General features: G+C 49.4%; 1 protein-coding gene across 4 annotated transcripts in view; it reads left to right on the forward strand.

Annotated features, from left to right (window-relative positions):
* MAPK4 (mitogen-activated protein kinase 4) overlaps positions 1 to 26,096 on the forward strand; it is a 178,826-nt gene extending 152,730 nt beyond the window's left edge. For all 4 annotated transcript variants that reach the window (XM_059894558.1, XM_059894559.1, XM_059894557.1 and 1 more), the window contains exons 3-6: positions 13,932 to 14,076; positions 15,572 to 15,733; positions 20,392 to 20,593; positions 23,417 to 26,096. In XM_059894558.1, coding sequence (XP_059750541.1) covers positions 13,932 to 14,076; positions 15,572 to 15,733; positions 20,392 to 20,593; positions 23,417 to 24,122 — 1,215 coding nt within the window. In that variant the 3' untranslated portion in view covers positions 24,123 to 26,096. The remainder of the gene's footprint in view (positions 1 to 13,931; positions 14,077 to 15,571; positions 15,734 to 20,391; positions 20,594 to 23,416) is intronic.
* The last annotated feature ends 560 nt before the right edge of the window (positions 26,097 to 26,656 follow it).

Below are 26,656 nucleotides of genomic sequence, written 5' to 3' on the forward strand. Positions count from 1 at the left end.
AGTCAAGTTCATAGAGCCAGAAAGTAGAGTGGTGGTCGCCAGGGGCTTTGGGGGGAGGAGTACGGGAAGCTACTGTTTACTCAGTTTTGCACGTGGTGGTGATGGTTGCACAACATGTACTTAATACTACTGAATTGTACACCTAAAAACAGTTAAGATGGTGAATTTTATGTGTATTTTACCACGATAAAAATAAGTTGTTTTTTTAAAGCAATTCCATTATAATTTTTTTTAATGTAAAACGAAGGGACCACATGGGGGCTGCAGGCCTATAGGAACTTAACTGGGCTTTTGGTTGATTTCCATGGAAACTGGGGAAGTGATGAATTTCATTGGACAGGATTCCCCACAGCATGGAGTGGGGAAGGGGCAGCCCCGAGAAAGGAGGGCAGCAGATCAGCATTTAAGGGCATCTTAGAAGTTAATGAAAACTCAGTGCAGCTGATTTAACAATACTGTTTCTTCACCGTGTGTATTTTAGCTGCACAAACAGAATGTACCAGGTGACTTACCAATCACTGTGTTGTAATGGTGGGCTTTTAAGATTGTGTGTTCCTTCCCTCAGCCTGAGAGATTCCCTGCTGTATATATTCATGGAAATGCGTTTAATAGAATGAGTTTGGAGTCGGCAATAAGAAAGGCGATTCCGCGGTGGTATTATTTCTTTTTTAAAAGGCTTCTAACGTACATGATATGGATATTGGCACAAATAAGAATTACACCTTCAGAGGAAGGAGGCTGTGGAGAGGGAGGCCATATATTTCTGCCTAAACTGGGCCTCTGGGAGGGCGTTGTTTTTCTAAATGATCTTCTGATGAGTGTCTGTAACACAAAGAATTAGCCCCTATTACAGGTCAGTCTGCTGCTCAGTTAGAGAAATCTGCCTGGCCTGTGAGCAAAGGCAAGTCATAAATCCCTCAGGCAGGGCAGGATATTAAAGATCATCCAGGGCTTTGCTCGTCCAAGTTCAGTCCCCTGACCTGCAGCATCAGCATCACCTTGTTGGCCTGATGAAATGGAATCTACATGTATTCAGCCCGGATTCCCGAGAATTCGAGTGCATGCCAAGGTCTGAGGAGCTGCGCTGTGGAGGGTGGTGCTGGCACATCTCCCACGAGCTTGCCCATTCTGTCCTTGCCCACCTCTGCCTGTCAGGAGCCCAGCCCCCCTTAGACAGCCCGGTGGCTTTCGAGGGCTCTCTTTACTTGAAAGGCAGTAGAGCTGCATATTCACATCAAAGGTGCTACATCGGCACAACCTGGGGTTGAATCCCAGCTGTGCCACTTACAGCCTGTGTGACTGTGGATAGGTTGCTTACCCTCTCTGTGCCTCAGATGCCTCCCTGTCAAATGACTATAATGAGAGTCCCTACCTCATGGGGTTGTTGCAAGGACGAAATGAGTTAATCCATACGAAGCATGAGAGCAGTTCCAGGAGCTCAATAAATATTAGCTATTATCAGCGTATTGCATGGATTTCTGCCTTACACTTTGGCTCATGTCTGTCCCCAGAGCCTCAGAGAGCAAGCTTAGCTCCTGGTCCGAATGACAGCCTTGCATGTGTCTAGAGGCAGCTTTCATGCCCCCCACAATGTTCTCCAGGCTCAGCATGCCCTGTCTTTCCCATTCCTTATGTGATGTGCCTTTGGTTTCCACAGCCCATCCACCAGGAGCTCTTCTGGGAACTTGCACCTCCACAAAATCACAGCAATAGTGCAACCGCCGCCATTGACCCGCTAAAGCTCAAAGTTTTTACTTCTCCATAGCCTGATTCCTTTCTCCCTTGACCTAGTTTCTTCTAGATCAGACAGGAGTCCATGTGTGCGTTCCTACCTGCTTTCAAGGAAGTGTGGTGCCCACGGGCCTTCCCAAAGCCTGAGACTGAACCCCCTGCTATCTGGAGAGCAGCATCTTTGCTGCCAGCCCAGCTTGCAAGCCTCTCCAGCTTCCAGGGACAGGTGTGCTGAGCCTGCAACTGCCACAAGTGCTCCAAGAACGCCCCTCCCATTAGTCAGAATCAGCAGGAGCCCAATCACAGGCGCAGGCCTGCCCAGGGCTTTCCACAGCCTACGCTGAAAGCCCCATCCTACCCACCATCCCTTCCTCCCCACTCGGCATCCCTCCACAGCTCCCTGCGTCCTTCCTGGGGTTCTCAAAGTAGGAGGGGCATGAGGGTTCCCTTGGGAGCTCATCCAAGATGGAGATTGGAGGACTCCAAGTCAGCTTTAGCCAGTCTGCACATCTCACAAGCACTTCCCCTGATTCTCATACAGGAGGACCTTGGGGACCGCTGACCTTCAGAACGAAGGTCAGTCTCCTCAGCCCCTCCCCATGTCCCATTTGTCCACATGTCCAGATGTCTGTCCTCTGAGCACATTCTAGGTCTCGCCGGTCCCCCAACCTTTACTCACACTGGCTCCCCCCGACCACCACCACCCCCTCAGATGTTCCCCAGCACAGCTATCCAAGATGTCCCCATCCATCAAGACCAACTGAAACCAACCTCTTCTCATGAAGCCTTCCCTGACCCACCTCAGGACAAAGTATCACCCCTCTGTGCTCTGAGCACGCCTCTGCCTTGCTGCCTACCGTTGACTCTATTTAGTATGCGAGGTGGTGGGGGTCCAGCAGCATACAGGCTGGGGTATGGGCTCTGCAGCTGGATGCCCTGGACCACTTCCCAGCCATGTGAACTTGGACAAGTTGTGTAGAGAGCCTGCATCTAGAATCTGAAGGAGGGATTGTTGAATAAATTCAGGTAAAATGCTAACACAGCGCCCAGCACAGAGCAAGTCCTACATGAATATTGACCGAGATCCTCTCCTGGTCCTTCCGATCATCTCTTCCTATTGAACTTTTCATCTATGTAACCACATGACATGCTCTTTGAAGCCAGGGATGATCTTAGTCATTTCATTTCTGCCGCACATGGATGACACATGTTGGGCTCCCAGGACACATGCCACAGACTTCTGGTCGGGAAGGTGAGGCTGTCAGAGCCCCGCTCCATCCTGACCTGGAAGCAGGGGCAGCCCTCAACAGCCATTCGGTGTGAGCGGAGGAGCAACCCTTCCTGCCTGCCCTGCTATCCCCCCACCCCAACGCACGCACAGAGCTACGGCTGACTGCGCTCTTATTCTTTTTTCTTTTAATAGATCTTTATTGGAGTATGATTGCTTCACATTACTGTTAGTTTCTGTTGTACAACAAAGTGAATCAGCCATATGCATACACATGTCCCCATATCCCCTCCCTCTTGCGTCTCCCTCCCACCCTCCCTATCCCACCCCTCTAGGTGGTCACAAAGCACCGAGCTGATCTCCCTGTGCTATGGGGCTGCTTCCCACTAGCTAGCTATTTTACATTCGGTAGTGTATATATGTCCATGCCTCTCTCACTTCACCCCAGCTTCCCCCTCCCACCCCGTGTCCTCAAGTCCATTCTCTATGTCTACATCTTTACTCCTGCACTGCAACTAGGTTCATCAGTACCATTTTTTTCCCCTTAGATTCCATATATATGTGTTAGCATACGGTATTTGTTTTTCTCTTTCTGACTTACTTCACTCTGTATGACAGACTCTAGGTCCATCCACCTCACTATAGATAACTCAGTTTCATTTCTTTTTATGGCTGAGTCATATTCCATTGTATATATGTGCCACAACTTCTTTATCCATTCACCTGTTGATGGACAGTTAGGTTGCTTCCATGTCCTGGCTATTGTAAATAGAGCTGCAATGAACATTGTGGTACATGACTCTTTTTGAATTATGGTTTTCTCAGGGTATATGCCCAGTAGTGGGATTGCTGGGTCATATGGTAGCTCTATTTTTAGCTATTTAAGGAAACTCCATACTGTGGTTGTATCAATTTACATTCCCACTAACAGTGCAGGAGGGTTCCCTTTTCACCACACCCTTTCCAACATTTATTGTTTCTAGATTTTTTGATAATGGCCATTCTGACTGGCATGAGGTGATACCTCATTGTAGTTTTGATTTGCATTTCTCTAATAGTGATGTTGAGCATCATTTCATGTGCCTCTTGGCCATCCCTATGTCTTCCTTGGTGAAATGTCTATATAGTTCTTCCACACATTTTTTAACTGGATTTTTTTTTTTTTTGATATAGAGCTCCATGAGCTGTTTGTATATTTTGAAGATTAATCCTTTGTCTGTTGTTTCATTTGCAAATATTTTCTCCCACTCTGAGGGTTGTCTTTTTGTCTTGTTTATGGTTTCCTTTGCTGTGCAAAAGCTTTTAAGTTTAATTAAGTCCCATTTGTTTATTTTTGGTTTTATTTCCGTTACTCTAGGAGGTGGGTCAAAAAAGATCTTGCTGTGGTTTATGTCAAAGAGTGTTTTTCCTATGTTTTCCTCTAAGAGTTTTATAGTGTCTGGTCTTACATTTAAGTCTTTAATCCATTTGGAGTTTATTTTTGTGTATGGTGTTAGGGAGTGTTCTAATTTCATTCCTTTACATGTAGCTGTCCAGTTTTCCCAGCACCACTCATTGAAGAGGCTGTCTTTTCTCCATTGTATGTTCTTGCCTCCTTTGTTGTAAATTAGGTGCCTGTATGTGCATGGGTTTATCTCTAGGCATTCTATCCTGTACCATTGATCTATATTTCTGTTTCTGTGCCATACTGTCTTGATTACTGTAGCTTTGTGGTATAGTTTGAAGTCGGGGAGCCTGATTCCTCCAACTCTGTTTTTCTTTCTTAAGATTGCTTTGGCTATTCGGGGTCTTTTGTGTTTCCATATGAATTGTAAAATTTTTTGTTTTAATTCTGTGAAGAATGCCATTGGTAGCGTGAAAGGGATTGAATTGAATCTGTAGATTGCTTTGGGTAGTATAGTCATTTTCACAATATTGATTCTTCAAATCCAAGAACATGGTATATTTCTCCATCTGTTTATGTCATCTTTGATTTATTTCATCAGTGTTTTATAGTTTTCTGAGTTCAAGTCTTTCGCCTCCTTAGACAAGTTTATTCCTAGGTATTTTATTCTTTTTGTTGCAATGGTAAATGGGAGTGTTTCCTTAATTTCTCTTTCAGATTTTTCATCATTAGTGTATAGGAATGCAAGAGATTTCTGTGCATTAATTTTGTCCTGCAACTTTACCAAATTCATTGATTAGCTCTAGTAGTTTTCTGGTGGCATTTTTAGGATTCTCTATGTATAGTATCATGTCATCTGCAGACAGTGACAGTTTTACTTCTTCTTTTCCAATTTGTATTCCTTTTATTTCTTTTTCTTCTCTGATTGCCATGGCTAGGACTTCCAAAGCTATGTTGAATAATAGTGGTGAGAGTGGACATCCTTGTCTTGTTCCTGATCTTAGAGGAAATGGTTTCAGTTTTTCACCATTGAGAATGATGTTTGCTGTGGGTTTGTCGTATATGGCCTTTATTATGTTGAGGTAGGTTCCCTCTATGCCCACTTTCTGGAGAGTTTTTATCATAAATGGGTGTTGAATTTTGTCAAAAGCTTTTTCTGCATCTATTGAGATGATCATACGGTTTTTATTCCTTAATTTGTTAATGTGGTGTATCACATTGATTGATTTGCGTATATTGAAGAATCCTTGCATCCCTGGGATAAATCCCACCTGATCATGGTGTATGATCCTTTTAATGTGCTGTTGGATCCTGTTTGCTAGTATTTTGTTCAGGAGTTTTGCATCTATGTTCATCAGTGTTATTGGTCTATAATTTTCTTTTTTGTGATATCTTTGTCTGGTTTTGGTATCAGGGTGATGGTAGCTTCGTAGAATGAATTTGGGAGTATTTCTCCCTCTGCAACTTTTTGGAAGAGTTTGAGAAGTATCAGTGTTAGCTCTCCTCTAAACGTTTGATAGAATTTGCCTGTGAAGCCATCTGGTCCTGGACTTTTGTTTGTTGGAAGATTTTTAGTTATGGTTTCAATTTCATTACTTGTGATAGGTGTTTATATTTTCTAATTCTTCCTGGTTCAGTCTTGGAAAATTGTACCTTTCCAAGAGTTTGTCCATTTCTTTGTTGTTGTCCATTTTATTGGCATATAGTTGTTTGTAGTAGTCTCTTATAATCCTTTGTATTTCTGCACTGTCAGCTGTGATTTCTCCTTTTTCATTTCTAATTCTATTGATTTGCGTCCTCTCCCTTTTTTTCTTGATGAGTCTGGCTAAGGGTTTATCAATTTTGTTTATCTTCTCAAAGAACCAGCTTTTAGTTTTATTGATCTTTGCTATTGTTTTCTTCTTTTCTATATCTTTTACTTCTGCTCTGACCTTTATGATTTCTTTCCTTCTACTGACTTTGGGTTTTCTTTGTTCTTCTTTCTCTAGTTGTTTTAAGTGTAGGGTTAGATTGTTTATTTGAGATTTTTCTTGTTTCTTGAGGTGAGATTGTATTGCTATAAACTTCCCTCTTAGAACTGCTTTTGCTGTGTCCCATAGGTTTTGGATTGTCGTGTTTTCATTGTCATTTGTTTCTATGTTTTTTCTAATTACTTCTTTGATTTCTTCAGTGGTCTCTTGGTTACTTAGTAGCACAGTGTTTAGCCTCCATGTATTTGTGTTTTTTTACAGTTTTTTTCCTGTAATTGATTTCTAGTCTCATAGCATTGTGGTCAGAAAAGGTGCTTGATATGACTTCAATTTTCTTAAATTTTCTGAGGCTTTATTTGTGACCCAAGATGTGATTTATCATGGAGAATGTTCTATGTGCACTTGAGAAGAAAGTGTATTCTGCCACTTTTTGGGTGGAATATTCTATAAATATCAATTAGATCTATCTGGTCTATTTTGTCATTTAAAGCTTGTGTTTCCTTATTTATTTTCTGTTTCGATGATCTGTCCATGAGTGTAAGTGGGGTGTTAAAGTCCCCTACTATTATTGTGTTACTGTCAATTTCTCCTTTCATGGTTGTTAGCATTTGCCTTATGTATTGAGGTGCTCCTATATTGGGTGCATAAACATTTATAATTGTTAAATCTTCTTCTTGGATTGTTCCTTTGATTATTATGTAGTGTCCCTCCGTATCTCTTATAACAGTCTTTATTTTAAAGTCTATTTTATCTGATACGAGTATAGCTACTCCAGTTTTCTTTTGATTTCCAATTGCATGGAATACCTTTTTCCATCCCTTCACTTTCAGTCTGTATGTGTCCATAGGTCTGAAGTGTCTCTTGTAGACAGTGTATATATGGGTCTTATTTTTGTATCTATTCAGCCAGTCTGTGTCTTTTGGTTGGGGCATATAATCCGTTTACATTCAAGGTTATTATTGATCTGTATGTTCCTATTACCATTTTCTTAATTGTTTTGGGTTTGTTTTTGTGGGTCTTTTTCTTCTCTTGTGTTTCCCACCTAGAGAAGTTTCTTTAGCATTTGTTGTAAAGCTGGTTTGGTAGTACTGAATTCTCTTAGCTTTTGCTTGTCTGAAAAGCTTTTGGGGCTTCCCTGGTGGTGCAGTGGTTGAGAGTCTGCCTGCCAATGCAGGGGACGCGGGTTCGAGCCCTGGTCTGGGAAGATCCCACATGCCGCGGAGCAACTGGGCCCGTGAGCCACGATTACTGAGCCTGCGCATCTGGAGCCTGTGCTCCTCAACAAGAGAGGCCGCAATGGTGAGAGGCCCGCGCACCGTGATGAGGAGTGGCCCCCACTTGCCACAGCTGGAGAAAGCCCTTGCACAGAGACGAAGACCCAACACAGCCATAAATAAATAAATTAAACCTTATTTAAAAAAAAAAAAAAAGCTTTTGATTTCTCCATTGAATCTGAAAGAGATCCTTGCTGGGTAGGGCAATCTTGGTTGTAGGTTTTTCTCTTTCATCACTTTAAGTGTATCCTGCCACTCCCTTCTGGCCTAAAGAGTTTCTGCTGAAAAATCTGCTGATAACCTTATGGGAATGCCTTTGTATGTTGCTTTTTGTTTTTCCCTTGCTGCTTTTAATAATTTTTCTTTGAAATTAATTTTTGTTAGTTTGATTAATATGTGTCTTGGTGTCTTTTTCCTAGGGTTTATCCTGTTTGGGACTCTCTGTGCTTCCTGGACTTGGGTGACTATTTCCTTTCCCATGTTAGGGAAGTTTTCAACTATAATCTCTTCAAATATTTTCTCAGACCCTTTCTTTTTCTCTTCTTCTTCTGGGACCCCTATAATTCTAATGTTGGTGTGTTCAGTGTTGTCCCAGAGGTCTCTGAGATTGTCTTCAATTCTTTTCATTTTTTCTTCTTTAATCTGTTCCTTGGCAGTTATTTCCACCATTTTGTCTTCCAGCTCACTTATTCGTTGTACTGCCTCAGTTATTCTGTTATTGATTCCTCCTAGTGTATTTTTCATTTCAGTTATTGTGTTGTTCATCTCTGTTAGTTTGTTCTTTAGTTCTTCTAGATCTTTGTTAAACATTTCTTGTATTTTCTCAATCCATGCCTCCATTCTATTTCCGAGACTCTGGATCATCTTCACTATCATCACTCTGAATTCTTTTTCAGGTTGGTTGCCTATTTCCTCTTCATTTATTTGGTCTTGTAGGTTTTTACCTTGCTCCTTCATCTGTGACATACTTTTTGCCGTCTCATTTTTTGTTTTTTTAATGTGGGATTGTGTTCCTGTCTTACTGGTTGTTTGGCCTGAGGCATCCAACACTGGAGTTTGTAGGCTGTTGGGTAGAGCTGTGTCTTGGTGCTGAGATGAGGACCTCTGTGAGACCTCTGTCCAGTGAATATTCCCTGGGGTCTGAGGTTCTCTGTTAGTCCAGTGGTTTGGACTCAGAGCTCCCACCGCAGGAGCTTTGGTCCGACCCCTGGCTCATGAACCAAGATCCCGCAATCCGTGTGGGGTGGCAAAAAAAAAAAAAAAAAAAGAGAGAATAACAAAGTAAAAAATAAAATTAGACTAGGAAACTAACAGATATGTTAGAAAGAATATAAAGATAAAAATATAGATGGGGCTTCCCTGGTGGTGCAGTGGTTGAGAATCTGCCTGCCGATGCAGGGGACACGGGTTCGAGCCCTGGTCTGGGAAGATCCCGCATGCCGCGGAGCGACTGGGCCCATGAGCCACAATTACTGAGCCTGCGCGTCTGGAGCCTGTGCTCCGCAACAAGAGAGGCCGCGATAGTGAGAGGCCCGCGCACCGCGATGAAGAGTGGCCCCCACTTGCCGCAACTAGAGAAAGCCCTCGCACAGAAACGAAGACCCAACACAGCCATAAATAAATAAATATATATATATATATATATATATATATATATATATATATATGAATCAACGACCGGAAGGTACATCAGTACCACAATATTAAGAAAGAGGAGGAGGAAGAAGGAAAGAAAAAAGAAAGAAAGAAAGAAATGGGGGAGAAGGCCTTGGCTGTGGAGGGTGAGGTCTAAGCAAGGGTGAGGTTTGGTGGTGGGCGAGGCCAATGCTCAGGACCCACAGGGCTGGAAAAGGCCTTGGGGTCTGTGGGGGGTGGGGCTTAGGCTCAAGGAACAGAAGGGGCCCAGGCGTGCCCCCCACCTCTGGTCTCAGAAGGCAGGGGATCTCACCTGGGAGCTCAGCAGGCTTCCCGGACTCGAGTGGGTGGGGCAAATGCCCTCCTCTCCTCTCCTGCTCCTCCAGTCTGGTAGGGCTCCTCCCACCTGCCTCTCCTGTTCTCCCCTCAGCCTCCTTCCTATGCCCCCAGGACCCATGCAGCCTGGAGGGGGCTTTGGAAGGGGGGTATTGGCCTGGGAGCTCAGCAGGCTCCCCGGCCCGAGTGGGCCAGGAGATCGCCCTCCGCTCCTCTCCTGCTCTTCCATGAGGGTCCCTCCCGCCTGCCTCTCCTGATCTCCCCAGCCTCTGGGGTGCCAATCCTGTCTGGCCTCCACTTCTCCTCCCCCTTCAGTCCCCCCACGTCCTACCAGTTCACTTGGGGGTTCCTCCCATCTCCTTGGGCATCAGGGTCCCCACCAGCAGCCGGCAGGTGCCCTAGTTGTGGGGAGACACTAAGTTAGCATCTTTCCACACCCAGGGCTTTTATTCTTGGGAGAGTGTTGTCCCTATTTAAATTTGCCCTACCTCTGTGAGGTGCCAGTAGGTGCATTAAAGGGTGAAGTGGAAAGTTTATGGGATTGAGTCTTCTCCTCCAGCCTTCTGACTCCCAGACCCAAGAGATCAGGCTTGGGCCAGTGGAGGCACAGAGAGGGCAAGCTGAGCAGAGGTGGAGCCCACCCAATACAGGCTCGCCAGAGCAGCGGATGGGTGCCCACCCTTCCGGAGTGAGTTCGATGGAGGCTGTTCTGAATTCCTTGGCAGGGAGCTAGGACTGAGTGTGGTTTCCTTGCTCCTTCAGCAAAGAGAATGCTCAGCTTTAATTCTACCCTCCCTCTGGATCTGTGGGGGTTCCGTAATTACCCTCCTCCCGGGGCAGCTGCTACCAGATTATTTCCAAACACCTTTAAGGCTTTCAAAGTCAAAGCCTCCCACTGGCTGGACATGACTCCAGCACAATGGGCTGGTTGGAGTAATAGCTGAAGAAGCCCAAAGGCCCCATGGTGGGGTCTAGACAGGAAACCGTGTCCACCCCTCCCAGTGGTGCCTCCAGAGTCGGCTTCTCACCAGAAACACCAGGGGACAGGGTAGCAGGAGTAATGGGACACTAGGGAAAGGGCAATTCTGGTCTTGCCTCTTACACTCAGGGGGTGACCCGAGGAGTGTCCACTTCCCGTCTCCCCAGCGTGGTGATGAGACAACACGCCCTGCCTGTGCCCGCTGTCCCACCCACTGGTCAGCCTGCCGATGGGCGAGCCCCAGGAGAGACCATGTCTGATCACTGAAGACAGCTTCCTCTACATCCAAATGGAGCTGAAGCTATCTTCTCCCTGCAGGCTCCGGCAGGAAAGCCATTTAAGGATTTCTGTTGAGCCAATACACTTACGGATTTATGGGCCCTTCTTGAGTCTCCACTCCTGGGTATCTTTAAAGATTTTTTTTTATTCTAGAAAATTCTGACTTTTGCCCCATCCACTCAACTGAAACTCCTCTCTTGAATTCAGATCACCAGTATTGTGCGGTGGGCCCCAGTGCCTCTCCCACCCAGACACCCAGGGCTCATCTCAGCTGAGCGCAAGACCTCCAGCCCCTCCCCGTGTCTGCCCCACAGACCCAGGAATGGAGGCTCCCCTCTGTTCCCACCCCCCCTTCCCCAGGGCTCCCCTTGCTCCAGAGCCTGGCAGAAAAGCCACTGCACCTTCCCAAATTCTCCTCTGTCCTGTGGCTTCTGCAACATATCAGTAAATCCCCTGACTTGAGGGACAAGTAACTTGAGGGAAGCAGCTAGTAGTTGACAAAAATCTGGCAGGTTCTTGGTTTTCATTCAAAGGTAAGGAAGAGCCAGGGGTGAACTTTCTCAGCTGTTATCATGACCTTGCCCATAATTCTGGCCCAGGGGCAGCCTTGCCCATGCAAACATCTTTCTTTTACTTTCAGGGCAGGTGTTTCAGAAGGAAGCTCCCTGTGTCCCACTTCAGCTCCAGACTCTGCAGATAGGGAGGTGTTAATTATAGGGAATTCCGTCCCATAAAAGATTGCTCATTTACACATCAGAGTAAACTCGTCTTAAGTCACCTCCCCTCTGGGTACTCTGCTTTAGTCCTCCTCTGACACTCTCACCCTCTGACTGGAAAATAAAATTGGACCATTCTTTATTTATAAGCCACCCACCCAGATGTGAGCTTCTACAGTCTGGCTTGTCTCTTTCCTTTATAGAATCAAACTTAAACTCCTAACAGATTACTCTTCATACAGCAATGTGGATGAGTCCAGATGCATTATGCTAAGGGGAAGAATTCAGGCTCAAAAGGCCACACGCTGTGATTCCATTTATATGACGTTCTGCACAAGCAAAACTAAAGGGATGGAAAACAGTGGTTTCTAGGGAACTAGGGCTCGGGGGTGACCAGAAGGGGGCACGAGGGAATTGTGTGACCTGAGGGAATTGTTATGTCTCTTGATTGTGATGGTGGTTCCATGATTCTATGCTTTGTCAAAACTCATAGAACTGTACCCTCAAAAGAGTGAATCTTACTGTTTATAAATTATACTACAATAAACCTGACTTTAAAAAAAATTACTTACACTTGCCAGTCCTTTCTGGAACAAGGCAAGGCATAAGGCAAAAGCTGTCAACTTTTGTAAACTCCTCATCCACCGTTGAAAGTGGGAACTGGATCTCTCCATAAAATCAGGTCTGTTAAAGAAGGGGATCAGTGGTTCCTCCAGAAGCTGCCCCATTTTGAAGGGGCTCAGACCATGTGAGACGTTCCTTACTCATCCATCCATCCATCCACCCATCCATCCATCCATTCATCCATCCGTGTTCATTGGACATGTCCTAGGAGACAGACTTGGGAGTAGGCAATGCAGAAATGGCTGTGAAACAAGATACAGCCTCTGCCCATGAGGGGTGAATAGTCTAGTGGTCCTGGGGGTGGGGTGGGTGAAGGGGGAACTGCAGAGAAGTAAAGAAACAGTAACAAGACAGGGATCATGGAGCTCCTGGGAAGGGGCATTCAACCTCATCCCAGGGAGTTGGGAAGCTTCTGAGAGGAAGCAGGCCTGAGTGTGAGTTAGCCAGGAAGGACAGTGGGTGTGAGGACACCCATCCCTGGAAAGTACACATGGAAAGGCCCAAAGGACAGAGAAAGGGGGCGTATTTTAAAAATTACAAGGAGCTCATTTTGGAGCATCGAGGCTGGGGAATGGGTATACCTTAGTCTTTTCTTCCTTCCTTCCACCAGTCTGAGGACCTGCTCTAAAGAAATATGTGCCACAGAGGAGAGAAAACTGCTGTAACTCAGGGCTCTCAGGTTTAAGACATAATAAATCTTTGCTCAACAAGTGATGAGATTTCAGATTAATTGATCAAAAGCTCCTGGGTACTTGGGCTTCCTAACGTTTCATCTGTTTTTAACCTAGGTTTGTGATACTTTTTACATCAGCAAAAAGGAAAATTAGACGCTAAATTGGAAATTACAACAGCAAATAACAAAACCATCCCTAGAATTTCTCATTGGATCCCCCTGGTGCTAATTATCTGACCTTGACCGCCAAATAGGTATATTTTTTCACTTTAGAGAGACCGTTCCAGGTAATTCAACAGACATTTCCCAGATTCCACTGTTGGGCCAGCTTTGTGAATTACGTAGAGAACAGGCTCCGAATTGCCTGGCTATATTTCCCTATCTGTGCTAAAGCACCTATGCTGTCACTATATCCCGTAGTGAGGGATTCCACTCCAGACCGCACATTGAGCAGTGGCTGAAATCAGCTAGAACATCTATCCCCCAAAAGACACTCTGTAGAACTCCCAGAATCCTCTGGGCCAACCAAAGCTGTGTCCACTCTGCCTTTTAGGGCTGCTTCCAAAAGCCCTTCACCCGCACCCATTATGAAGCTGGCCTCATCCATTCCCAGCAGGGGCTTGGCGTCTGGCATCACGACAGAATTAATTTAATCAGCTGCACCAAAGCAACTGGCTTGATTTAAATTTTACAGCTATTTCTGATATTCAGCCACTGAATAAATCAAATTCCACTGTCCCATCGTTACTCTGTTGATGGTGATAACGAACTCAAGTATGGCTCCTATTTATCCATCTTCTTACTAGATGAGGGCAGAGTGCTATGCGTCGTTACATCAAGATGGGGTGGGAAAGCATTGCTTCTTAAATAGTGTCATCCTGGATCCCTTTCTACAGAAGAGAACTCCAGGGCCTCATAAGATTCCCCCACCAAAGCCTCTGAGTCCCACAAACCTGCCTGAACCCCCCTAACCAGACGATCAATGGGAAAGGATGGAGAGTGAAAGGGGTCCTGTCTCCCTGGGAAGGGAAAGGAGGAGAGGCATGTGAGGGAGGGTGTCTACGAACGACTGATTACTGGAAGCCGGGATTTTGTCTTCCAGGGTTACCTGTCAGAAGGGTTGGTAACGAAATGGTACCGCTCACCACGCCTGCTCCTCTCCCCTAACAACTACACCAAAGCCATTGACATGTGGGCCGCTGGCTGCATCCTGGCAGAGATGCTCACGGGGAGGATGCTGTTTGCTGGTAAGCTGCGACCCAGGCCACCTTCCTTCTCCTCTGCTGGAGCTCAATAAGAGGGGAAAACACACGTTAATCACAAACATGCTAGTCTTTCTCTTTGACGTTACCTCTGCAGCTTTTATGGCACTACTTAGAGGCACCTTATTATCAACCATTTCAGGCAAAATACTGGACAGGCTAACAAAAGCCTTTTGAGCACAGAACTTTCAAAATCAAGTAATCGTATGTATTCAAACACCTTGAGATTGACCCCTGAAAACACCCATCCTACATTTTCAGCCCCTTCCTCTCCGCTCCCTGCCACTGTGAGAGGTCAGTCTGGAGTGCTCATTTGGAGAGGGGACCCCACAAGTCTCCCAGAGTCCCTGAACTGAGCCTACATGAGCCCACTGCAGGGAGAGGCCAAGGGACTCGTTCAGAGCAGATGCTGATCTGTAGGCACTTTCTGGGTCAGGGGACACGCACAGGGCATCATGGGCGACACGGAAGAGCCCTGCCCTTGGCTACCAGCTTCTGGAAGACTGGGACCCCATGGGAATCGGTGGTAAGGGGAGGGAGCTCTGTGCAGCTGGATGAGTCAGGGGCACTTCTTAAGGAAGATGGGGCCTGGTTGGATTTAACCTGGTAGAGGTAAATGGCAAGGCTACTCATGCCAAAAGGGAAAATGGAGGAACTGGAGGTAAGAACAGCCTGGAAGTCAGAGGGGGCAGCAAGGATTCAGACCTGACCCATCCCAGCAGTGTCAAAGCTCTGAAGCAGCGTCAGTGATGGCCTGAGCATAGAAAGGAGTTGAGTTTCCAAGATGCACAAAGCCTGAAGCTTCTTACGGATGAGGATGGTATTCATTCCCAGCATCCAGCATGATGCCTGGCAGGGAGACGACGCTCCATAAATAATCATTTGTTGAATGAATGAATGAGTAAGTGAATGGGTGCTTGAATGCTCGACTCCATCCTGTCCCACAGACCTGGCACAGTCTGTCTTCCTCCCTCTGCCCAAAGGAGCACAGAGGCAGTGGGCTCATGACACGTCCCAAGCTTAATTTGTTCTTCCTGACTTTTTTTTCCTCCTCATGGGAATCCAAAAGGTAAGACTCATTCCTAGCCTTAAAATCACTTCCTTCCCCAGCCCAGTAAAGGACATGCACAGAGGCATATGGGAAAGAGCACTTGGAAAGCCTTGGGCCAGGCTGCTCTCATCACTTAAGCGATGGCTGACTCAGGCTATATGAGACGGGTCCATTCCAGAGGCACAGAATGCTAGGGGAACGGATGGGGCCCCAGAGACTACCCCTTCTTTCTACATTTGACCAAACCCCAGAGATGGCAAGCAACCTGCCCACAGTCACACAGCAAGTTAGTGGCGGAGTGAACTCAGGTCCCCTGGCTCCCAGCCCAGCTCTGGTCCCCCGGTCCCAGGGTCCTAGAAAGCCCAGGAGCTTCCACACGCGCCAGCCACGTGGGCAGCATGCTCAACCGTCTGGTGTTTACCTCCCCAGGGGCTCACGAGCTGGAGCAGATGCAACTCATCCTGGAGACCATCCCTGTGATCCGGGAGGAGGACAAGGACGAGCTGCTCAAGGTGATGCCTTCCTTCGTCAGCAGCACCTGGGAGGTCAAGAGGCCACTGCGCAAGCTGCTCCCTGAAGTGAACAGCGAAGGTACCAGAGCCCGACAGCCGAGCCAGCACCTGGAGGCAGCACTCTGGTTTCACCTTGGGGGCTGGGGCAGGCAGTCTCTTCCAAAAGGACTAAACAGAGTCCCTAGACACAGAAGTTGAGGACCCCTGGCAGTGGGCATTTGCCCTCGCTACTTCCAGACTGAGTTCGGCCATCGGGCCACCCTCAAGGCGGTCACAGCTGGTCCTCCATACCCTACCCCTGATTTTGCTTCCTTTTCCTTCTTTCTCACTTGCCTCCCTCCCTCTCTTCCACCTCCCTTTATTTTTTATTTACCATTTTTTATTTATATTTTATTTACTTAATTTTTTATTTACCATCCCTTTATTTACCATGGAAGGCATGGTATGGTTTCATCAGCTTCAAAGCCAGACCCAGGCTCAGTTCCCAGTTCCACCAGTGACTAGCTGTTTGGCCTTGGGCAAGTTTCTTAACTTCTCTGCATCTCAGTTTCCTTAACTGTAAAATGGATATAATAATACATGACACATAGGGTCACTGTGACAAGTAAGTAAAATAGAATTTGCAAAGCCCTTAGCATAGGATAGTTGCTCCATCATCTGAGATGTTACATCGCCACCAGCCTTATACCTGCTAGAGGCTCCCTTAGGAAACCCCTATATCAGGTAGGATATGGGTTTGCCAATTGTAAAAGAAACCCAGATTCTCAACAGCTTAAATAACATGTATTTCTTATTTAAGAAAAAAGAAGGTAAGTTTATTTTTCCCTTATATAATAATCCAAAGTAGACCGTCTAGGGCCAATGTGGTTGACCTGCTCTACAGTCATCCAGGGCCCAAGCCCCTTCTGTCTTGTATTTCTGCCACCTTAGGGTGTTGCCCTTACCAGCTGGGGGAAGGTGGGGAAGGAGGGCAGGTCCCCTTGACTTAACCTCACCTCCATTCGTGTCCTGTTGGCCAGAACTTAGTCACATGGCCCCGCCTCCCTGCAGTGAGGTCGGGAAGTGGACACTTATTCCATTGCCACACTGTGTCCATTACTATGAAAGAGGAGGACAGACATGGGGTACAAATTAGCTGTCTCTGCCACACTCCTCCCCATCAAGAAACCAAGAAACTTGGACTAACAGTTTCTCTGGCCCTGATCCCCATTCAATCTGTCTCAGTTTCCCCATCTTTAAGGGAGGGGGGCAATTTGGTTCCCCACAAATTAAGACTCAGCCCATCCACATTTACTTTGATTCCTAGGCCTCTGTAGAAATCCCACCATGTGACACAAGGTTCAGAATTCTCAGGAATTCTGGATCAGGAATGTGTCACCCATGTCCCCATCCCCCAAACCACCACATACACAGCAGTCCCTCAGTGATTTGGCTCTGAGCGTGGTGGGCCTGTCTCGCAGAGATCAGAGACATAAGTGATGGTCTAGCTGGGAAGATGGAGTACACATCAGAGATGAGCATGCAGATGAAGGAACACATCCTAAGGGGCTAACGAGAGCTCTGGGTGTTTGGGGAGGGGAAGAGAGCCACCAAGCACTGAGAGGGATAAAGAACCGGCCTGGAGGACTGGTGAGGGCTCAGATTAGCGGGAAACTGACTGTAGGAAGTGAAGCTGGATGGGTGAGAAGGGCCAAGAGGCTGCAGGGCTCTGAATACCCAGCTGACGTGTACAGACTTGATCCTGTAGCCGAACAGATGTTCACGAACGCGTCACCCTCCCAGTGTACCAGCTTCAACCACAGTTCTCTTGTCTGCCACTGGGCTTGAAAAGTGGCCCCAATCAGCCTGGCCTCAGGGTAATGAAGAATGGCTGAAATCAAACTTCAGTGGGAGAAAGGGTATCACGCCCACCTGCACATAAGAGTCAGTTGGTGACCCTCGGTTCATCCTGGATTGTCCATTTGAGGCCCCGTAGGCCTGGGAAGAGGTGGGAGTCGTCTCTGGCTGTCACCCTCAGAGGCTCGAAGGACATAGTCTGGGTGGTCTGTATCCCTCAGCAGCCGAGACAGCTGTCACACCACAGGTTCAGGACAAGGGAGCAGGCCTGAGACCACGCCAGGGCGTTCACTCCTGAGCTCCACTTACAAGAAGAAACTATATCACAAATGACAGAGCTGATGAGGAAGTCTAATATACAAAACAGGGAAAGGAGTGCTCTGGGTGCAGCAGGGGTGAGGGGTGAGGGGCCCTGCCCACCTGCCTCTTGATCTCCAGAGATGCCCCTGAGAATCCTTCCAGGATCCCTGGGGCTCTGAGAAGCCCAGCTGGGAATCCACTGGGGCCACAGAGAGGTGACACAATTGTACAGAAGCCTCATTATATTAGAAGCACCAAAAAAAACATATGGGAGGTTGAACTTAGAGAAAAGGAGTTGGTGGAGGCGGGGCGGGGTGGTTATGAGTTAAGGTGAAGCCAGTGCTGTAGCCGATAAACCTGAAGTCTCTGTGGCTTACCCGCTAGCAGTGTATTCACTGCTCAACTCAAGTTCAGACTGAGTGGGGGAACCTGGGGGCCATGCCTGGGATGCCGGCCATGTGACATCTTCAATCGTAGCTTTCAAGACTCCCCCCTACCCGCAGGGCACCAACTTCTGGCCAAAGACAGGGGAAGGGAGAGCAGACACTCCTGCAGGAGGTTTTTATGGGTCTGGCCCGGAAGCGGGGTACACACATCATTTCCAACCCCTTCCCATCGGCCCCAGTCACACGGCCACACCGAACTGCGGCGGAGGCTAGGAGATGTAGGCCAGTTGTGTGCCAGGAGGACAGGGGGCTTGCGTGGGACATGACTGCTGCCTTGAGGCATGATGGGAACAGTCACGGGGAAGAGAGAGCATGCTGACGTGGGGGGACCAGAGAGGGCAGAGCGAAGCTCAGGGTAGGAGTTAAAGGCGCAGATTTCGGTTTGCTATAAGGCAGGATTTTCTAACATTTGGGCTTCCCAGAAGTGTCTGGGCACCTGCTGGAGGACCAGCTGTCAGGGAGAGGGAAGGGGAGATTCTCATCCTTACTAGAGTCAGTGGAGCGGCCTTCGGGGCTGGCGCTTTCCAACGTCAGGGTTCGCTGGGTCTTTCTTAATAATGATGATAATGGTGATGATGCCTGCCAATGTTTAGAGCTCCAAGTCTCTCACTTCCTTGTCAGAAGGTTCAGGGTAATAGGTGGAGCCGAGGGAGGGGCTGGGAGCCCAAAGAAGGAAAGACTTGCCCAGCCTGGAGCTGGGCAGCGGCAGAGCTGGGCCCTGCACTGCCTGATTCTTCCCAGTCCTGGGAATCTGTGAGGCTGGTTCTCTTTCAGGTCTGCAGCCCTGGGCCCAGAAGCACCCCCTGAGCCCCAGAGCGCTGGGGAGGGATCAGAGTTACTGCTGCTTAACTGATCTTGCAGTCTAGGATTATGGAGCAGAACTGCATCCTCCTGGGAGGCCAGTGACCTCCAGAATCCATCGATTTCCTGAATCACTGATGAATTTTTCCGCAGAGAGGTCCAGGGCTGGTGTGAGGGGCAGAGTAATGGTGCAGGCTGAGGCCCACCCGGGAGCCCCTTGGAGGGCACAGAAGCCTGGCCTTGAGCTCAGCTGCTTTCCTCCTTTTCCACGTGGGCTGTAACATGATTAGCCAAGCCGTGATTTAAGTGGAGCCTCCAGTGCTGAGAAGGAATACCAACCTCCAGACTGGACGTGCCCTGAGATAACCCGGGGCTGAGCTCACAGGGCAGACAGGTGTCTCTACCCCCGCTCAGGACAAAGGGCACCTGTGCGCGGAGCTGACGTTCAGCCAGTGCACACCCACAACGCCCTACAGGTCGCTGCCATCTTGATATACCTTCATGCTGGTTGGCAAATAGCCACCGCACAGGGCTCCTGAGTGTCCGTTTCCACGCCCAGGTTCAGCTGCCAGGTCCTCCCCTTGATCTAGCCACTGAAGGGTTACTGCCTGGCACAGCATGGGGGCTTCAGCCCAGTGGATAAATATTTTGAAGATGGCCTTTATTTGTCAAACCTCCAGGGGCAACGTATGGTAGAAAGGGCTCTGGACTTAGGAGCCCTGGGCTGTCAGGCTCTGTCCCACCCGCCTAGCTCCACGGCGACCGTTCTCACTGAGGCTTTTTACTGCTGGGTCCTCCACCCACTCCAGCAGCACTCAACCCATGACAAATGAGAGTGGGGATGGAGATACCCCAGCTTCCCCCCGCTCCCAGAAGTGGGACCATCTCTGAGGTGTGTCCCATGCTGTCTCTTGGAGGACCCAGTGGAACGGAGCCCCAGGGGCTCTCAGCAGGAACTGTTCATTGGCACATCCTCGACTGGCTTCTTCCCCATTGCCCTACCGATGCTTCCTGGCGTCACTGCCACATAAACTACCTCCACCCCACTCCTTGTCTCTGGGGAAATCCAGCCTAAGGCAGAGTTCTAGCCCTGGACCACCTGTAACCAACGGTGGCCTTGAGCAAGTCACTGTGCCCCCCTGGACCTCTAGTAATTCATTAGTGAAGTCAAAAAGCAGCATCTGCTCGGAATTTGTCCCTGGATTGTGGTGAGGATCCTGAGAAAGGAAACATCCAGAAGCCTTTTTACAAATGGAAAAGTACACACACTAGGGGGTGTCCCCATGCTGAGGAGTCTTATTCTCAGCTTGGCAAGGGCACGAATGACCTTCCTGTCCTGCTCTGCTCCCCACAGCCATCGACTTTCTGGAGAAGATCCTGACCTTTAACCCCATGGATCGCCTGACTGCCGAGATGGGGCTGCAGCATCCCTACATGAGCCCGTACTCGTGCCCCGAGGACGAGCCCACCTCGCAGCACCCCTTCCGCATAGAGGATGAGATTGACGACATCCTGCTGATGGCCGCCAACCAGAGCCAGCTCTCCAACTGGGACAGGTGCGGTTCCAGGGACTCCAGCCCTGGAGTCTGGAACGTACATCCCCGTCCTCCCATTTCTATTTGCCTCTGATCCTCCATGACCTTTCCTTCTGTCTCCCAAGTTCTATAGCCCATAGGGCGCTTTCCCCAGGTTAGCTTCCTGCCTTTCTCTCCTGTCCCCAGACATTCCCGGTAGATGACCAGCTATGTCCTGCATGCGTGGTCAGGGGCCTGCCTTTGTGCAACACTGGCCACCGCCAGCTTTCCAACCCACCCCGAGTGTACTGCACACAGGGCTCAATACAATGTTGGGTAAGCATTTAATGAGCACCCACAGCCAGAGCTCACGTCTAGTAGGCTGGGAATTTGCCCCAGAAAAGCAAAATGCAGCAACACAAGACAAGAAAACAACGTGACATTTACCACCACACAACACCTTCATGCCGTTCACATCATTTGCACCTCCTGAGATACCAGTAAAGGAGGCACCATTATTATTATTGCTCATTGACACACGAGGAAGCCACAGCTCAGAGAGGTTAGAGATTGGCATTGTGTCACACACCTAATTCCTGGCCTATGTGGGGCCCTCCCCAATCTGCACCCATGTCAGACACTGCTAAGCAATCACAGGACTCTTCCCTGCTAAACTGAGCCGGGCCTCAGAATCCTTCTCAACACAGTGTGCCCGGAAGTCACTGCCAATGAATCAGAGTTGGGTAGAAGATACAGTTTTTGACAATCTCCGCAGAAGCACACAATGATCTCTTAGGTCCCTTCCTGTTCTGATGTTCCTAGATCAGGCAGTTAAACATTTGGGCATCACCATCTGCTAATTCTGGGAGGAAGCACTGGTAGCTGCTCGGTTTAGAAATAGAAGTCGAGGGCTTAGAAGCTAGGACTCCGAGGGGGCCTAAGTGGGAGCGCTGCTGTTGCGAGAATGTGGCAGCTAGTTACATAAGTGACAGATGAGCAGTTTCTCCTTTTCAGTCATTTGACAGATGATGGGTTTCAGACTAAGGAGGCTCCGAGGGAGGGTCAGGGCAGCGTTGCTATTTCGGGACAGGTTTGTTGGTTTGTTGTTGTTGATTGTTGTTATCAACAGTTGCCAGCAAATAGAGATTAATGAAGACTCTCTCTTCTGCCACCCCCATGCTAGCCCAGCCCTTGACTGTGGTTCCTGCAGCCCCTCCTCCTCCACTCCACGGCATCTGGGGGCACGGAGCATTGGCTCTGCAGGGTCTGTCCTCTGCTTATCATGGCTATGGCATGGCGTTGGTGTCAGGAAGACCGTAGCAGGGCTTCTTTGGCCCCTGCCCATCAACTCTGACCATTTCTAAACCTGGTGTTCCCTGCTCTCGACCCTTCCCATCACACCTGCATGAGGAAGGCAGACGACAAAGGCCATGACAAACCCCTTCCCACAGGCCCTGCTGCTTCGGGCAAACTGCTTACCCCTGAATGCTAGTGTCCTCATCTATGAAGCAGGTGGTAGCACTCACGCCACAGGGTTGCCTGCAGACTGCAGACACCTTACATCTGGCCCTTGGCGTGTAGCAGCCAAAGGTGACGGGCTTCACAAGTTCTTCCTCCTAGAAATCCCTGCAATTTCAAGGACCCTCATGGCAGGAGGCAGTGTTCACCTCTAGGAGTGACTCCTACCTTAATGGCATCACTGGGAGGGTGGGCAGAACTGGGGCCTTCCTGTGCCTCGCAAACCACAAGGCGTGGACGGCAGCTGCCCGCCTGCCCGTTCACGCAGCCAAACCTGTCTGTCCCTGGTTTTTCCTGTGTGAGCACTAGACCTCCTGTTCCGGGAGCGGCTGGCTGCTGCCTGAGGCTTCCCCTGGGCTCCCTGCCTCTCCCCGCCCCCTCCATTCTGCAGAGCACACCTGGCACAGGGAGGGAGGGAGGGCTCAGCCCAAGCTGCTGGCCTGCCCACCTGCCCTTCATTTGCTCTTGGCTAGCGGACTTTGCTCTTCAGGGCTGCAGGACAGTTGACGGAGGGCAGAATTCCAAGGATCTCTGGCCTCTCCTGAGGGTGTCTGTAATCTTTCAGTACGCACTACCTGCTCAGCATCTATGCAAGGTGCTGCAGGGCCTCCAACCAGATCCACCACGGCAGGGGTTCTTAGCCCTGGCTGGAACTTAGAAACACCTGGGGAGGTCTGAAAACCACGCAGATGCTGGGCCCCTCCCTGGACCTGCTGAATCAGCACTGGGGATGTGGGGCAGGCATGGAACTTTATTTTGAATCCCCCCCCCCACAAGTGATTCTAATCTGAGCCAAGGCTGTGAAGCCCTCATTAGGGCCCTGCTACTCAAAGTGTGGGCCAGGGACCAGCGGCATCAGCATCACTGGGAGCCTGTTAGAAATGCAGGATCTCAGGCCCCACCTCATCTACTGGATCAGGATCTGCATTTCAACAAGGTCCGCAGGCGATCTGTGTGCACATCAAAGTTTGAGGAGCACTGCATAGGTGGATCCACTAGAAAGTACCATTGCACGAGGAGAGGGATTTTGTCCTGTTCCCTGCTGTGTCTGGTAATGCCCAGAACAGCGCCTGGCACATAGGAGGTGCTCAAGGAATATTTGTAGGATATTGAATGAATACAAAAGGATACAAGAGTTAAGCCGGGCAATCAGTCCTTCTACCTGAGCCCTGGAGGTTCACCGTTACTTTGTCCCATCACCTTGGGAGGTGAGGGAAGGAGCTGCAGGGAAGGAATGGGAAGCCGGCCTGTGGGTGGCAGACAGGGATTAGGGGGGTTGGCTCCCTCCCCCCCACAAAGCCAACCCGGTTGGAAGGGTCCAATCGCCATCCTGTCTTACCCTTGCAGGTACCCTGTGAGCCTGTCGTCGGACCTGGAGTGGCGGCCCGACAGGTACCAGGACGCGAGCGAGGTGCAGCTCGACCCGCGCGCGGGCTCGGCGCCGCTGGCGGAGGACGTGCAGGTGGACCCGCGCAAGGACTCGCAGAGCAGCTCGGAGCGCTTCCTGGAGCAGTCGCACTCGTCCATGGAGCGCGCCTTCGAGGCCGACTACGGGCACTCCTGCGACTACAAGGTGGGGTCGCCGTCCTACCTGGACAAGCTGCTGTGGCGCGACAACAAGCCGCACCACTACTCGGAGCCCAAGCTCATCCTGGACCTGTCGCACTGGAAGCAGGCGGCCGGGGCGCCCCCCACCGCCGCGGTGGCCGCGGTGGCGGCGGACGCGGGGCCGCGCGACGAAGAGCCGGCCAGCCTCTTCCTGGAGATCGCGCAGTGGGTCCAGAGCACGCAGGGCGGCCCCGAGCGCGCCAGCCCGCCCCCCGACGGCCCCGAGCGCCGCCTGTCGGCCTCCCCGCCCGGCCGTCCGGCCCCCATTGACGGGGGCTCCAGCCCCCAGTTCGACCTGGACGTGTTCATTTCCCGCGCCCTGAAGCTCTGCACCAAGCCCGAGGACCTGCCGGACAATAAACTGGGCGACCTCAACGGCGCGTGTATCTCTGAGCACCCTGGCGATCTCGTGCAGACTGAGGCCTTCTCCAAAGAAAGGTGGTGAGGGCGGCGGAAGGGCGCTCCAGGCCATCCCTAAGACCATCCTGGGAAAGCAGGGCCTGGCAGGAGGGGGCCGCCTCCCTGGCATCTGCACCACCCCTTCCGCCCCTCTCTGCTGCCTTGGGGTTAGCAGAACATAGGAAGGATCCGAGGAGCGAGAGGAATGTCCATTTCTTAAACTGCCTTAATAACTAGCCTTTAACCTCTGGGAGTGGGTTTGAACAGCAGCCGAGATTGGGGGTTGATCACTTTCCCAGTGAGGAAGAGGCCCTTGTGTTTTTATAAGTGGCGGTGTACAGGGCAGAAACATGTCTTAGCAGTCTGCAGGCCCCACCTGGGTGGTTGTGTGCAGTGGAACCTTGCAGGCAGAGCGTTGGAACCACCTGGCCCAACTAGCCTCAGCTGACAGTTGTGGAAGGACAGTGAGGCCCAGAGAAGCAAAGTGGCTATAAGTTCAGGGCCTAGTCAGTGTCAGGGCAAGCCTTGAATCCCAGGCTCCTGGCCCCCAGGCCAGTGTCTGTCCGCTAAACAATGTCTTCCTCTACTGGCGTCACTCTGGCTTTTCGCTCAGAAGACTTGGTTCAAGATGTTTCTTCCCTGTCCATTACCATCTGACCCATTCTACATGCTTTTACTCAGAGCAATGCCCCTTGAATTCTGAGATTGGAAACTGAGCCAGCTTCTTTCCCCTAGTCACCAAGCATATCTTTTTCTGGCTCCTCAAGTACGCAAATATTCCCATCTGCCTCACCCCTGTAGTATTTGCCTCACCCCTGCGTGGTCTGAAATCTTGGTTGCAGATCAGACCAGTCTGGGTTCTGTGGGTAAAATAACCCATTCTCCCAGGCCTGTGCACACACCTTTTCCAGAACTTCCTATGCACTTTCCTGACACACGCACAGACACAATGACACAGCTCCAGCTCCCGAGGGAATGTCATACACGGGTGAGTTTGAAGACAGCAATTCCAAGAATCCCTCCAGCCTGCCCCACACCCCAACCCCCATACTCATAGCCCCGCTCCAAGCCTACCTTGGGAACTCATGTTCTCGGCATGAATTGCTCATTTGGAGGAAAGCAGCGAGGTTCCTGCCTAGAGCAAATGTGTTAGGAGAGAAGATTTCACACAGGGCCCATCCGACTTCATTAATACTGCCCTTGATTTTGATCATCCATTTAGCCCCGGCAAAGGGCAGGCCCTGAAGAAATGCACTGGAGAGCAAGAGGCCTTGGGGACAGGGAATCCGGAAAGGTAGGAAGGTTTGAAAGGTGGGGTGCCAACATCGAGGGCCCTCAGGGGTCAGGCACTAGCACGGGGACCCCACGACAAAAGAAAGGACTCGAGGCCACCATGTCCCTCCTAGCTTAGGCCAGGATGAGTTTGGAGCATGCCAAACCAGAGGTGCACTTGTACGCAGAGCCTGGGGGGGATGGTGTGCGGGCACAGCAGGCCCTCTGCAGAAGCATGGAACCCAGCCCCCTGGAAATGCTCTGCCATTTCCACCACTGGCGTTCAGCTTCCCCCAAAGATGCCCACAGGAGCCAGTCTGTAAACAGAGGATTCCTCAGTGTTGATCTTAGGCTGGGTTCACCCTCACCTCAACCGCACCTTAAATCTAATCAGCTAACTAGGATCTGTGCATTGAAACCTGCAACACGTTAGAAACTTATATTTAAGAACAACCATACTGACCAATTTTTAAATGGAAAATATGTAAATATGAAGCGTCTGGGTTTCTTTTCTTTCTTTTTTTTTTTTAAAGAAAAGGAAATGTACACCACTCCTCATGTGCCATTTGTCCTCAAAGGGCGGCTTTACTTTTTTGGTAAAGGAACAAGCTGCTGATCTTGACCAGGAGTTCATATATAATTGTTATTACAGAGGAATTGCTATTACTTACTCATGTTTTAAAAAAATCTATTAAACATTGTTAAACTTGATCAGGATGGGCCAAATAAAGCTTTATTGGAACATAGATTCATTTGTTCATTTACTTACTCTCTCATTCATTTACACATTATCTGATCCCGTCTTTAACAGCAGATGAGCCATTGGAGCCTGGCTGGCTTCTCCCTGTACCCATGAAGGCCAGCGTTTTGAGGGTTTGCAGTTGCAGGGGAGGCGAGGGGAGAATCTACACAGATTGGTAGAAAGGGAAGACATTCCAGAATCATCTGGGTCAGGCCCCGTGTCCATATAGTAGATTTCAAACCATCTTTTGGAGCCAATTCCAAACCTTCTGACCAAGGCTGGTCCTTGGTCCGATAGCTTCTTCCTAGCTTGGGGCTCTATCAGTAAGGAAAGTCAAATGGGGCACTGGCTTAGTTTCCTTCAGAAGCAAACTCTGAGACAAAGAATCAAGTGCGAATAATTTGGGGGTGGGAGGAATGACCTCAGGAGACACTGAGAGGTGATGAGGAAGTGATGGGGAAGGGAAAGAAGCCAACAAGGGTGCATGTCACCACTGTGGGCAAAGCAGCTCCATTAGGCAGAGTGGAACGTCCACCTCAGGGCCTTCCCACCCTGCCCGTCCTTGG

This window comes from Balaenoptera ricei, chromosome 14, assembly GCF_028023285.1.
Source record: "Balaenoptera ricei isolate mBalRic1 chromosome 14, mBalRic1.hap2, whole genome shotgun sequence".
NCBI classification, from domain to species: Eukaryota; Metazoa; Chordata; class Mammalia; order Artiodactyla; family Balaenopteridae; genus Balaenoptera; species Balaenoptera ricei.